Source organism: Pan paniscus, chromosome 4 (assembly GCF_029289425.2).
Source record: "Pan paniscus chromosome 4, NHGRI_mPanPan1-v2.0_pri, whole genome shotgun sequence".
In the NCBI taxonomy this organism is placed as follows: Eukaryota; Metazoa; Chordata; class Mammalia; order Primates; family Hominidae; genus Pan; species Pan paniscus.
This window is the reverse complement of record NC_073253.2, coordinates 123,410,098-123,422,736: the sequence shown is the minus strand read 5'-3', so window position 1 is coordinate 123,422,736 and position 12,639 is coordinate 123,410,098. Positions and strand designations below refer to the sequence as shown.

The window sequence follows — 12,639 nt, the reverse complement described above, 5'->3', positions numbered from 1 at the left end:
TTTTCCACAGCACTCAGGTAAGACAGTTAACATAGAGAAAAAAGAGTTCTCTTGAGAACTGATGAGAACGTTAGAAAGATTTTATAACCAACAGATATGCTGTAACTATAAAATTAAGTCTATATATACATACTAATACACCCTTGATCCAGCCAAACTTCACGACTCCTTTACTTTCTGCAGTATACGTGACCACAGCATCTCTGGTTGGAGTACTTTCTTCCCCATTTGCAAAGCCATCCTCAAAAGGTTCCTGGTTATAAAAAGAAATATGAATTATGCTTAACATTTAAAATTTAAAATCACCTGATAAAAACAAACATAACTAAATACATCTAACCATATTTAAGAGGGCATAGTACAGATTTCCAAGAATCAAGGGTTTCCAAATATTTTACCCCAGGAAAGCACAAAACAATAAACTAGAAGAAAACCTTAATTACTGAAATTTCTTAAAATTTAAGTCTCACCATGACAGTAAATCCATTTTAATAACTCCAAATTCTAGCTGCACTTTTGGTAGTGTCTGGAGGAAACAATGACTCCTGTTTGCTAATTACAGGGTAGCTAAGTCGATCAATTCAGACCCCATCTCTCAAGCCACAAATTTACATCACCTAGTTGCCACCAGTCCTACATCTGAAATTTCAACATTAACAACTTAAAACTCCTCTTCATCACCAACGAATATGTTTTTTTTATAGTCCATGACAGCAGGAATCCCATGGATCCCAAGATTCCTTCATAGCTCCTCTCTTTACTCATTCCTTGTCTGCAGTGACTCAGAGCTTTTCATTGCTTTCCTTTGTAGTTTTTCTCAGACTCAGACATGTACTGGTTGACATAATGAATTTGACAACCAGTGTTTCCTTTTTAGGTTTTTAGGTTTCATAGCTGATTCCATAATTCTTTGTTCTCTAACTTCTCTCTTTCTCTTTCAGTGCTTCTTGAGTTTTGTTCTATCCCAATATATGACACATTTCCAAAGCAGTAACCGAGCCCTAAAAAGGTCATGAAAGGAAAGGGGAGATGGTTTAGGAAATAGATGTTCTGGATTTAGAATTATGTCTCTAACACCATCCTGTGGTTCTTCCTCTACCCACATCTAAACAGCAGAGAACATAATATGGCTATATTTCAGATGTTCTTTAAATGCAGAAGAACCAACTAAATTTTTAAAACATGTTTTCAGTACTTCACATCCTTTAGTGAATTCTCTCTCTCCATATATATACACACACACACACACACACATATATATACACACACATATATATACACATACACATTTTTTTTTTTTTTTTGAGATGGACTCTCGCTCTGTCACCCAGGCTGGAGTGCAGTGGCGCGATCTCAGCTCACTGCAAGCTCCGCCTCCCAGGTTCATGTCATTCTCCTGCCTCAGCCTCCCGAGTAGCTGGGACTACAGGCGCCCGCCACCAAGCCCGGCTAATTTTTTGTATTTTTAGTAGAGACGGGGTTTCATCATCTTAGCCAGGATGGTCTCGATCTCCTGACCTCGTGATCTGCCCGCCTTGGCCTCTCAAAGTGCTAGGATTACAGGTGTGGGCCACCGTGCCCAGCCTATACATATTTTCTTTTAACAGAAATGAGATGCAGCAAGTTCTGTGCTACCACAGTGCAAAATCTACATGATAATCAAAATTCCCTTTTCCCTTAACCAATATCTGTCAGCCAAATAGACTCACTCAATTCCATGTAATGCAATATTGCTATATGCTTTTTAAAAGTACTGTCAACCTAGATTAGCTCTTAGATTCCATATTTACATATGTTAATTACTGTTAATTCTTTGATTTTTGAAGCAAAAGAAGTATAAGCCAGATGCAATAATTGTGTGTATATATATTTTTTAATAAAGGTAGTTTTATTATAAAATTCTAAAAATGTAAAGTACAGTCATGAGAATACTGCATAAGTAGAAACGTTATCTTCATACTGCAAACAATCACACAGATTTTATATTGTCCATGGAATTAATACTTAAAAAAATTCTTTTTAGTTAAGAGTCTTCAAAGCACCATTATTTTAATAGAAGCTATTTTGCATATCAGAGTTCATCTTTGGTCTTTTTCCTATGGCAAGTGCAAGGGAAGAGGTCATTCTCAGTCTGTGGTTCTACCCTTTTCATGCCCTCTCAGATTTGCGGCCCACTCACTTGTAAATTGGCATATTCCTGGAAAAGTTTGAAATAATAACAGAATATGTCATCATCCATGAGATTATTTCTTGCAAATTCTTGTCCTGCTTTTGCTATCTTTTTGGCCTCTTGTGATCTTTTGTCCATTTAAGTTTTTCTAGCAGATCGCTCAGGTTGCTTGCTCTTCACTGGAATGTAGTGTTTCCAGGGCTGCAGAGCTCATTGTAAAAATGTTCATAGTAGACGGAGTCTTGGCTTCAGCACAACACTGTCACTAACTAGTAAATATGGCAGGTGATAAGCTGCTACGATGCCATCAATATTTATTTGATACTTATGCTTGAAGAAATCAAAAAATGAAATGTGTTTCACAATGGGACCATACAGGTTTTCATCATGTTTAAAGAAGAAAAAGTTGGTGAAAGCAGCGTCTATGAGTTCAGGGTGTTTCTACTGAGTTTAACCAGCTCAAGTCTCCTTTGCGGCTGTCTTGCCCTCTCCAGACAGCTGTGGAGTTTTTGCTTTCCCAGGGAGGACCCGTGTTAGCTTGCACAGACATCATATCCAGACTTACCCGGCCCATGGTTTCTAAAACAGTCAGTCAAGTCATAGGTAGGCATCATGATATCCTTGGAATCTGTGGAGCAACACCAGGAAAAGGTCGGATGGATGTTTGAATTGGATTTCTTTTTTTCCAAAGCAAAGGCCAGTCTGCCAAATTAACAAAGAACTCTACATCTGGCATCTTCATCTTTCTAGTCAAAGAAAGTAGTATGGCATCCATGAAAATTCTAAAACCTACATGTTCACCATGAGTCTTGATATAAACTTTGTTATCTTTTAAGGTGTAGTGACACAGGCTCTGCCTCTGTCCAAGTCTTTTTGGGATTTCTACTGCAATCTTTTCTGGATCCACAGTAGGGAAATGTGCCAGATCTCTCTGAATCTGAGCAATGGTTTCCGGGTGGGCAGTTCATCCCCCGTAGCCAGGCTGCACTATCTTGCAAAGGCCAGTCACAATTCTCATGGCAAACTGGCCCTTTTAAAATACATGGGGATTTGGCCACATCTTGACCTTGGAATTTAACTTCCACCTTCAGATTTTTGTAGCCTGCACACATTCTGTATCTTACCATGAAGGACCCATCCTTTTAGTCTAAAACCTGGACTCCAACTCTAGTGAATTGCTCCTCTGGTGCTGAGACTTTCACCTGGAAGACTTCTTCGCCTGGAGAAGATGTGAAGCTATTCCCTGATGTATCCACTGTCTGAATATAGAAATAGAGGGTGGGAAGGACGATGTCTGCTTTTAGCCTGGGTCCCCATATTTTGCTCTTCTCCGGACTCAGCTGCCTTTCTCCGCCCGGCAAGTGCTGGAACTATCCCCAGAAAGAAGCAATAAAGCAGCAAAATGCTAAACATTTACAAGACGGACTCTCGAAATGATCCATGGATAAATGAAGAAGTGTAAGACGTGGACAGAAGCAGCCGAGGCTTCAGCAGGGGCACACCGGCCAATCACAGCGACTCCAAAGGGTGCTGTCTGGCATGCAGGGCAGGCATGCAGGGCAGGCAGGTGGGTTTCCGCCGCCCCAGGACAATCACAACCTGTGCCCTGGCACGCCTAGGTGAGGGTCACCAGGTGTTCTGCTGACCCGGCCAAGAACTGCGCTGCTCCTCTTTCTCAGGACAATGATGAACTTAATTAAGTATATTTTTTGAAAATTATTTTAACTAGGCTTTGTAATGGTGAGAAAAATAATTAAATTTTTAATTAATCCTCATGTTTTCATTAATAGACATAGCTATAACCTCAGCTATGTGAAATACATGGAAAATGAGTCATTTTAAGATAACCAGGAATTCACATATGAAGTTTAATGTTAAACATTCAGGATAGTAGTTCATACATTTTCAAAAGAGATCCTAAAACACATTAAGTATTTTCCTTACAGCACACAGTTTCATAACTATTATCAACCAATGATTATTTTACTGTACTATAAAAAGGATGCCCCCAGGCTTATGGAAAATGGAACTAACCAACCACATAAAAATTTAAAATTACCCCAAATTTGCAATTGTTTTTAAACTTTATTAAGCTATATTGAGATATAACTCACAAATCACAAAACTCACTAGTTTAAAGTGTACAAGTTAATGATTTTTCGTATACCTACAAAGTTGTACTCTTATTCCCAGCATCACTACAATTAACTGTGGAATATTTTTATCACCCTGAAAAGAAATACCTCAATTCCCCCTTCCTTCAGCCCCTGCCAATCACCAACCATTTTCTGTCTCTATGAATTTGCCTATTCTGACATTTCATATAAATGGACTCACACAAGATGTGGGCTTTATGTGTGGCTTCTTTCACTTAGCATGTTTTCAGGGTTCATTCATGTTATAACATGTATCAGTACTTCACTCCTTTTTATTGCCAGATAATATTCCATAGTATGGATATGCCACTTTTTTTTAATTCATCAGTTGGACATTTGGGCTGGTTCTACTTTTTGGCTATTATGAATAATGCTGCCATGAACAGCTGTCTAAAGTTTTTGGGTGAAAATATGTTTTCATTTATCTTGAGCATACACCTATGAGTGGAATTGCTGGACCATAATATAATTCTTGAAGTGACTACTTCTGGTCATTTTTCTCATCTCTTCCTTTGTATGAGACTGCAAACTGTCACTTCCCATTTCAGCAAATATGCCTGCCTATTGTTAGCCCTCTTCCTGCTTAAAATGAAGATGCCTATTATTCTTCTTCTGCTTGCTGGTATGAACACAGAAACCACTAACAGTTAAACTTGTTAGAAGTATGCATAAACCAGCCAACAAACATATGAAAAAATGCTCATCATCACTGGTCATTAGAGAAATGCAAATCAAAACCACAATTAAGATACCATCTCACGCCAGTTAGAATGGCGATCATTAAAAAGTCAGGAAACAACAGATGCTGGAGAGGATGTAGAGAAATTACATTGTTGGTGAAAGTGTAAATTAGTTCAACCATTGTGAAAGACAGTGTGGCAATTCCTCCAGGATCTAGAACCAGAAGGACCATTTGACCCAGCAATCCCATTACTGGGGACACACTCAAAGGATTATAAATCATTCTACTATACAGACACATGCACACGTGTGTTTATTGCAGCAGTATTCACAACAGCAAAGTCTTGGATCCAACCCAAACTTCCACAATGATAGACTGAATAAAGAAAATGTAGCACATATACACACAGAATACTATGCAGCCATAAAAAAGGATGAGTTCATGTCCTTTGCAGGGACATGGATGAAGCTGGAAACCATCATTCTCAGCAAACAATCACAAGAACAGAAAACCAAACACTGCATGTTCTCACTCATAAGTGGGAGCTGAACAATGAGAACACATGGACACAGTGAGGGGAACATCACACACTGGGGTCTGTTGCGGCAGGGAGGGGTAGGGGAGGGACAGCAGTAGGAGAAATGCCTAATGTAGGTGACAGGTTGATGGGTGCAGCAAACCACCATGGTACGTGTATACCTATGTAGCAAAACTGCACGTTCTGCACATGTATAGAACTTAAAGTATAATTCAAAAATAAGAAGTGTGCATAAACGGTAAAAGAAAAAAAAATATGACTAGGGGACTGTGTAGCTCAATCACAATAACAACCCACTTCAGCTGTACTTCCACCACTGTTTAATGTGTTTCAGACAGTAGAGTCAGGGACAATCCCAGATAATAAGAAATGACTCTGAATAGGGATTGATGATTCAATTGTTCAATTATTCAAATAAAGCCAGAACAAGAAAATCTGCCAGTTAATTCAACAAACTTTAAGGAGGAGTTCCCTTATCTTTCACCATAGAATACATAGTGCTCTTCAGTTTTTTTAATGGAAGTAGACTTTAAAATATATAACCTCCAAGTATTACAAGAAAATATAATGTCTATAATATACACAAAAAGGCATCTCTCTTCCCATCTGTGTTAAAAGAAAATGAAAGATGTATGTACTTAGTAGGCTACTTTTTCTAAGGCTAAGATTTCATGTGGGTGTCTTTTTAACAATGCAAAAGTATGCAGGCATCCAAAAATTTTTGCTGTGGGTGTTTATCAGAATTCCACCTCAAAATAGAAGATCTAGCAATAATTTTGCAACTAGCTCTCCACCATACTACATACAACTATGTTATAAGAACAAAGTAAAATTTTCCAGTATTTTATTTTAAAATAAAGGTATGTCCACACAAAATAAAAAATGTATCTTCTCTATCATCTTCTGGCAGATCTATTTTTTAAACTGTTTTAGTTATCTCTACAATAAAATTCAAAAGTCAAAAGCAAATAACTTTTTATTTGTAGTTCAATTAGTAGACTTAAATATAATAAAATTGGGTTCATAATCGTATTAATTTCCTGAAATACCAGGAAACCAAAGTGGAAGACACATCTTTTGTTTCTTTAAATTTGTTTCAGAGAAATAAGAGAATTAGCAAGTATGGTATTTGGTCCACACACACAAAAAAGTATAAAAACTGTATAATCAAGGAGGTTCAAGTGTGCAATTATGAACTATAAATTATGCTGATACAAAAGTACATAAATAAAAATCTTCACTCTACCTGCCATTTTCACAGAAATGATAGATTTTTGGTTTTTACTGTATATTCCACACTAATGGATAAAAAGTAGAAATTGGCAACATAAATATTTTATGGGTAATGTTTTATTAAATGAAGCTGACCAAATTTAGTATTATTCCAGAAAATAATCTTTCAAAAAGTAGCATTATGATTTGAAGTTTCCCAGCCCCAGCAGGGACTGGTAGGACAGAGAAAAAAAGGGGGAAGAAAGGAAGAGATAAAGGAAAGAATGGAAGATCCAGATATTTAGGCCCTCAGTAATCAAAAAAGAAAAGATTCAGTTGAACATGTTGAATCTGAGGAGCTATGGGACAATTAGAGTCCTATCCGGCAGTTAAAAAATGTGTGACTGGAACTTAGGAGAGGGGCCAGGGATAAAAAGCTAGTAGGTAAAGAAGCTATGCAAACAGATGAAAAGAAAAACAGAAACCATAGGGAGCAGAACACTTTTCTGAGTATGTAGAAAATAGACAAAAAAGATGGAAACTCTGGTCTCCATGATCATTACTTCCTTGCAGGATGTAGAGAAAAGGATAATTTTTACACTATGGATGATCTCTTCTTTCCCTAGTATATTCAAATTTCCATCTCAACTTGATCATTCCCTCTCCTTTAACCAGAGTTAACTTCTTACTGCACTCTGACTCTTGCCAAAGTTTCTAATAGTGCAGCACATTCTTAAATGCAAGCCAACCTGGCTTCCCCTCACCACAACACCAAAATCATTTTATTAAGACATCCAATGACTTCTTGGCTGCTAAATCTAATGTACATTTTTCAGTTCCTGTCTCACTGAACTCCTACAGTACCATCTGACACTGTCAGCCACTCCCTTTCTTGAAACAACACACTCTTCTACCCAGCAATTAAGTGGTAGGAGTTCCTTTAGCACTTGGTCCTATACCCCTCTCCCTTGCTCATCCCGTATTTTCCATGGTTATCGTACCAGACTCATAGCTCTAAACATCGTGTATATGTGTTAAGTCGTAAGTGACGGCTTAGGTTCAGTCCTCTTTTGTGAGTTTCAGCCCTGGATATAAAATATTGATCTTACCACTTAGGATGTTTCATTACATTTACTATTCTAATCCTCACCAAAAGATAAAAAGAACTTGTCAATATACTATAAACAGTGACTTCTGTCAAAATGGAGAGGGAAATTTTTCTTTTTGGATCTAGTTTTAAATTCCTGATGGTTTCAGTGAAAACACTTAACCATTTTCCAAATGACAGAATTCCACATATTATAATGAGTCAAGGTAAATTATTTTAGATTATCTATTTTTAGGTATCTATTTCCCTCATTCCTTTGTTCCCAAATCTACAGAAGCTAAGGGCTTCTAACTTGGTCCTCATAAAAACGACAGCAGAAGTTCTGCACTGTATAGCTCCAGAGGAGATTTTTAAAATTCTATACTTTGTAGAAATACCTCCCAGGGTATACAGCATCTATGAAACTGCTATACAGGATTGTTACAAATAGCTGTACCAGACTACCTTTAGAGAAGAATTGCTATAGTGTCCAGAAAATCCATCTGAGGAAGCATACGTATTTTATATATATATATATATATATATTTTTTTTTTTTTTTTTGAGATGGAGTCTTGCTCTGTCGCCCAGGCTAGAGTGCAATGGCACGATCTGGGCTCACTGCAACCTCTGCCTCCCAGGTTCAAGTGATTCTCCTGCCTCAGCCTCCCAAGTAGCTGGGATTACAGGTGCCAGCCACCACGTCTGGCTAATTTTGTATTTTTAGTACAGACAGGTTTCACCATGTTGGCCTGGCTGGTCTCTAACTTTCCTGACCTCAAGTGATCTGCCCGCCTGGGCCTCCCAAAGTGCTGGGATTACAGGTACAAGCCACCACACCCGGATTCAAATGTTTTAAGTATGAAATTGTGTACTAGATAGAGTTTTGTGTTATTTAACTTTGGAAGTTTACTTGGAGGCTATTCTGGTAGAGAGGGCTGGTAAAATAGGCCAACCATTCCGTTTCTACATTATCTAGGATTTTTTCCAATTAAAAAATCCTCATTAGCTGCTCAAGATAGCATCTCCTTTTAATCAATGTTCCAGGTCAAACCAGGTTCTTTCTTCCCTTAGATACTTTCCCACTGCGACCTCTGGACCCCTGGGTTTCCGTACATCCATGCCTTTTTCAGGAAGCCTTGAAAAATAATGTTATCCCAAGGAATTCTTTCGATCTGTCATAAATATGTTGTTACCACACATAGTAAATTTTGACATCATTAAAGAAAAGGCAAATATTAGTCTGACTGTTATAGAAGTGACATTTCTATTTTTTTCCATAGACCACTTTCCTATTTAATTTTCCTTGAATTTTATAATACCCCAAACTCTTATCCTTTAAGTTAGATAATTGAGGGTTCTAACTAAAATGTTTAATTTGATATAATGTTCTTTTGCTGAAATACTGGTTTTAAAGTATTTTCTTCTGAGGGACTTTTGGCTTGCCTTTCCCTCTGCCTGTTAAATGCACTTTGAAGATGTCTGGCTCTTTCTCATCCTTTAGGTCTTAGTTTAAATGCAGCCTTCTTCTTCCCAAAACACCTAACATATTGTTTCTTCTTAGTCCCGTTTATTTCTTTCATGACACATATCATACTCTGTAATTATCTTTTTTATTTACTTGGTGTTTTGTAATCTATGCACTCCCTCAGTAAGTATTAAAATGGAAGGTCCACAACAGCACAGACCTTTCCTGTCATTTTTATCAAAGATATGGTAAATGAATATTGAGCTTTCATGAGGAATCTGTTTTCCAAATAATGTCCTGAAATAGTAGAGCAAAATGAGTGTCTGTTCTCAAGTCAGAGATAGGCTCAAATCCCAGCTCTGCTAGTCACTAGTAATGTGTGCTTTGGCAAGTTATTTAATCCCTCTGGTCCTCAGTTCCGACATATGCGAAATGGGGATATTATCCACTCCATACTGTCTGAGAAGACGAAGTGAGAAAATACAATAATTGTACAGAACACAAAAACTCTCATATGATCCCGGTGAGAATATAAACTGTTAAAACAATTCTGAAAGAAAAGTTTGGGCATTATTTTCAAGTTGAAAAAATGCACACCTTTAACCCAGCAATTCTACTCCTCAGCATATCCTTAGAGATATACAATACTTCTATGAAGCAAGATACTTGTATAAAAACGTTCATATCAGCACTGTTTAAAATTGCCAAAAACTAGAAACATCACAAACATCCTTAACTGCAGAATAAAGAAACTGTAGTATATTCATACAATCGAAGAAAATAGCAATTGAAATGAATAAATGAAGGGATGGGCACAGTGGCTCATGCCTGTAATCACAGCACTTCGGGAGGCCAAGGCCAGTGGATCGCTTGAGCTCAGGAGTTCAATACCAGCTTGGGCAACAAAGGTGAAACCCCATTTCAATAAATAATACACACACAAAAAAAGTTAGCCAGGCATGGTGGCACGTGCCTGTAGTCTCAGCTACTTGGGAGGCTGAGGCCAGAGGATAACTTGAGCCCAGGAGGTTGAGGCTGCACTGAGCTGTGATCACACCACTGCACTCCAGCCTGGGCAAGAGAGTGAGACTACCTCAAAAAAAAAAAAAAAAAAAAAAGGGGGGGGGGGGTGAATTACAGAAAGACACAGTATAAATGAGTGTTACAAACTAAGAGTGAACAAAAGATGTCAGATTGAAAATATGCTATACGATTCCATTTACATACATTTTTAAAGCAGGAAAAACTGACTAATAGTCTTCAGGAATACATAAAGGTGACAAAAATCATTATAAAAAATAACACCAATATCCAAAGAAGTGATCACCATAAGTCAGGGTAGTGGCTATTTTGTGGAGGAATTAGAAGAGGGTGCACAGAGAATTTCTAGGGTGCCAGCAACATTCTATTTCTTGATCTGGGTGGTGATTACACAGATGTTCACTTGATAACTTACGTTATACATTTGTATTTTATGTTTTTTTTAGATTCCACAATAAAAAATACTTTAATAACATTAAATGAGAAAATGTGTTAAATGTTTAGTACACTGCCTGACATTAATAAAGAGCTCAATAAATTTTAGCTGTTACTATAAACAAATAAGTGATCTACTATTGCAACTGCCCATACTGTGAGCTGAAAACTGGATGTTGAAAAAAATACATAAAAATAAATACTGTAAAACATTACTAATCTAGACTCTTACTACATAGCTTCTTATAATTTGATATTGGCAGAGTTTAAGATTACCTCTAAAAGACTTTAAAAAAAGGACTTTTGCATACAAATATGAAATCACCATTCCACATGGTGGTGTTAAAGGATTTATCACCCACACCATCTGCCAAGCCAACACAGTATAGCACAAGAATGTGGCTTTAATGACCAATGTTCACAGTACTAGAAATGTTTCACAACTTCTCTGACACTAAAAATTTAATAAATGATAAACTCTTTCCTATTTGCCTTAGTGGCACTGATACACACTTTACAAAAGGAACGCCTAGGGTTAATATGAGATTGCCTAGTCTGAGAACAGAAACAAAACTTCTGGGCATAGCATTATTTCAGCAAATTAAATAATGGTTAATGACAGCCAGCAGAGTGGGGATCTTTATTTTAGGGCACTGTTAACATACAAAAGTGTATTACTTTCTTGACAAGTAGCTTATTGTTGATTTAAATAAACCCAAAATTATATTTCAAAAATGTTAAAGTCCACCTAAAAATGCCATTTATTTACACCCTACAAACTTCTGAATTAAAATGTTTTTAAAGATACGTTAAAGATCAAAATTTCTTATATGGTTTAACAGCATCTGCTTAATACTAAGGTAAGTCAAAGTGTTAAATTACTATCATGAATCATAGGTGATTTAGCAACTAAAAATATGTGCATACATATGCAAATTTTGACCCCAAAGTGGCCGGTTTTATTCTAACAATTGTTCTAACAATTTTTTTTAATCAAGTACTGGCCAATTATATCATCCTAAAGCTACCAACATTTCCTATCCGTGCTGTCGGTGATTGGTGTATTCAGTGTAATGCTCCCCATACAGACTACTCTTTCAAAACAAAGTATTGTTTTACAGGAATCCAATCTGCCCTGGTTAACAATGCTCTATTAATATCCAGTGGTATTAATGCAAAGCTCAAAACTCAAGTGCCACAGATAAAAGTGGATGGTGTGACCATGTGACTTTACAATGAACCAAGTCAGAACTGCTGATTACAAAGAATTCAGTCCTCTACCTAGCCCATCATGTTCTTTACAAACCATTCAAGACTGAGTTACAACAGAATGCATTAGAAATAGCATTGCTTCAAATCCCACACAACTTGCTAATGTCAATAAACTAAAAGCTTGAAAACATTTTAATTCGAGTACCAGAAAACTTACACCTTCCAGTATCAATTAGTAACTGTACAATTTCTATTTCAAATTATTTTAAAGATGAACCAAAAGTTGGTAAGAAGATAGAGAAGTATATGTCTAGTAGCATCATAAATGGGTAAAACACTGGAAAAGCAGTATGTATCAAGAACCATGTAATTAAAAACTACATTTTAGTATACACCTGGATACATAAGATACACTTGATTTTTCATGTATTTCTCACAGGAATTTGATACTTCTCACTGTGAATACTGGTTAAGTATCCCTTGTCCAAAAAGGATGGGACCAGAAGTGTTTCATATTTCAGATATTTTCAGATTTTGGAATATTTGCATTATATCTACTGGAGTTCAGCATCCCTAATCCAAAATGCTCCAATGTGCAGTTCCTTTAAGCACCATGTCAGCACTCAAAAAGTTTTAGATT

General features: G+C 36.9%; 1 protein-coding gene and 1 pseudogene across 2 annotated transcripts in view; both read right to left on the bottom strand.

Moving 5' to 3' along the window:
* The window catches only part of SLC12A2 (solute carrier family 12 member 2), a 105,759-nt gene that overhangs the window by 76,560 nt on the left and 16,560 nt on the right, over positions 1 to 12,639 (bottom strand). For both annotated transcript variants that reach the window (XM_034960444.3, XM_034960445.3), the window contains exon 2: positions 134 to 253. In XM_034960444.3, coding sequence (XP_034816335.1) covers positions 134 to 253 — 120 coding nt within the window. The remainder of the gene's footprint in view (positions 1 to 133; positions 254 to 12,639) is intronic.
* Positions 317 to 6,235, bottom strand: LOC100993310 (protein O-glucosyltransferase 2-like; annotated as a pseudogene).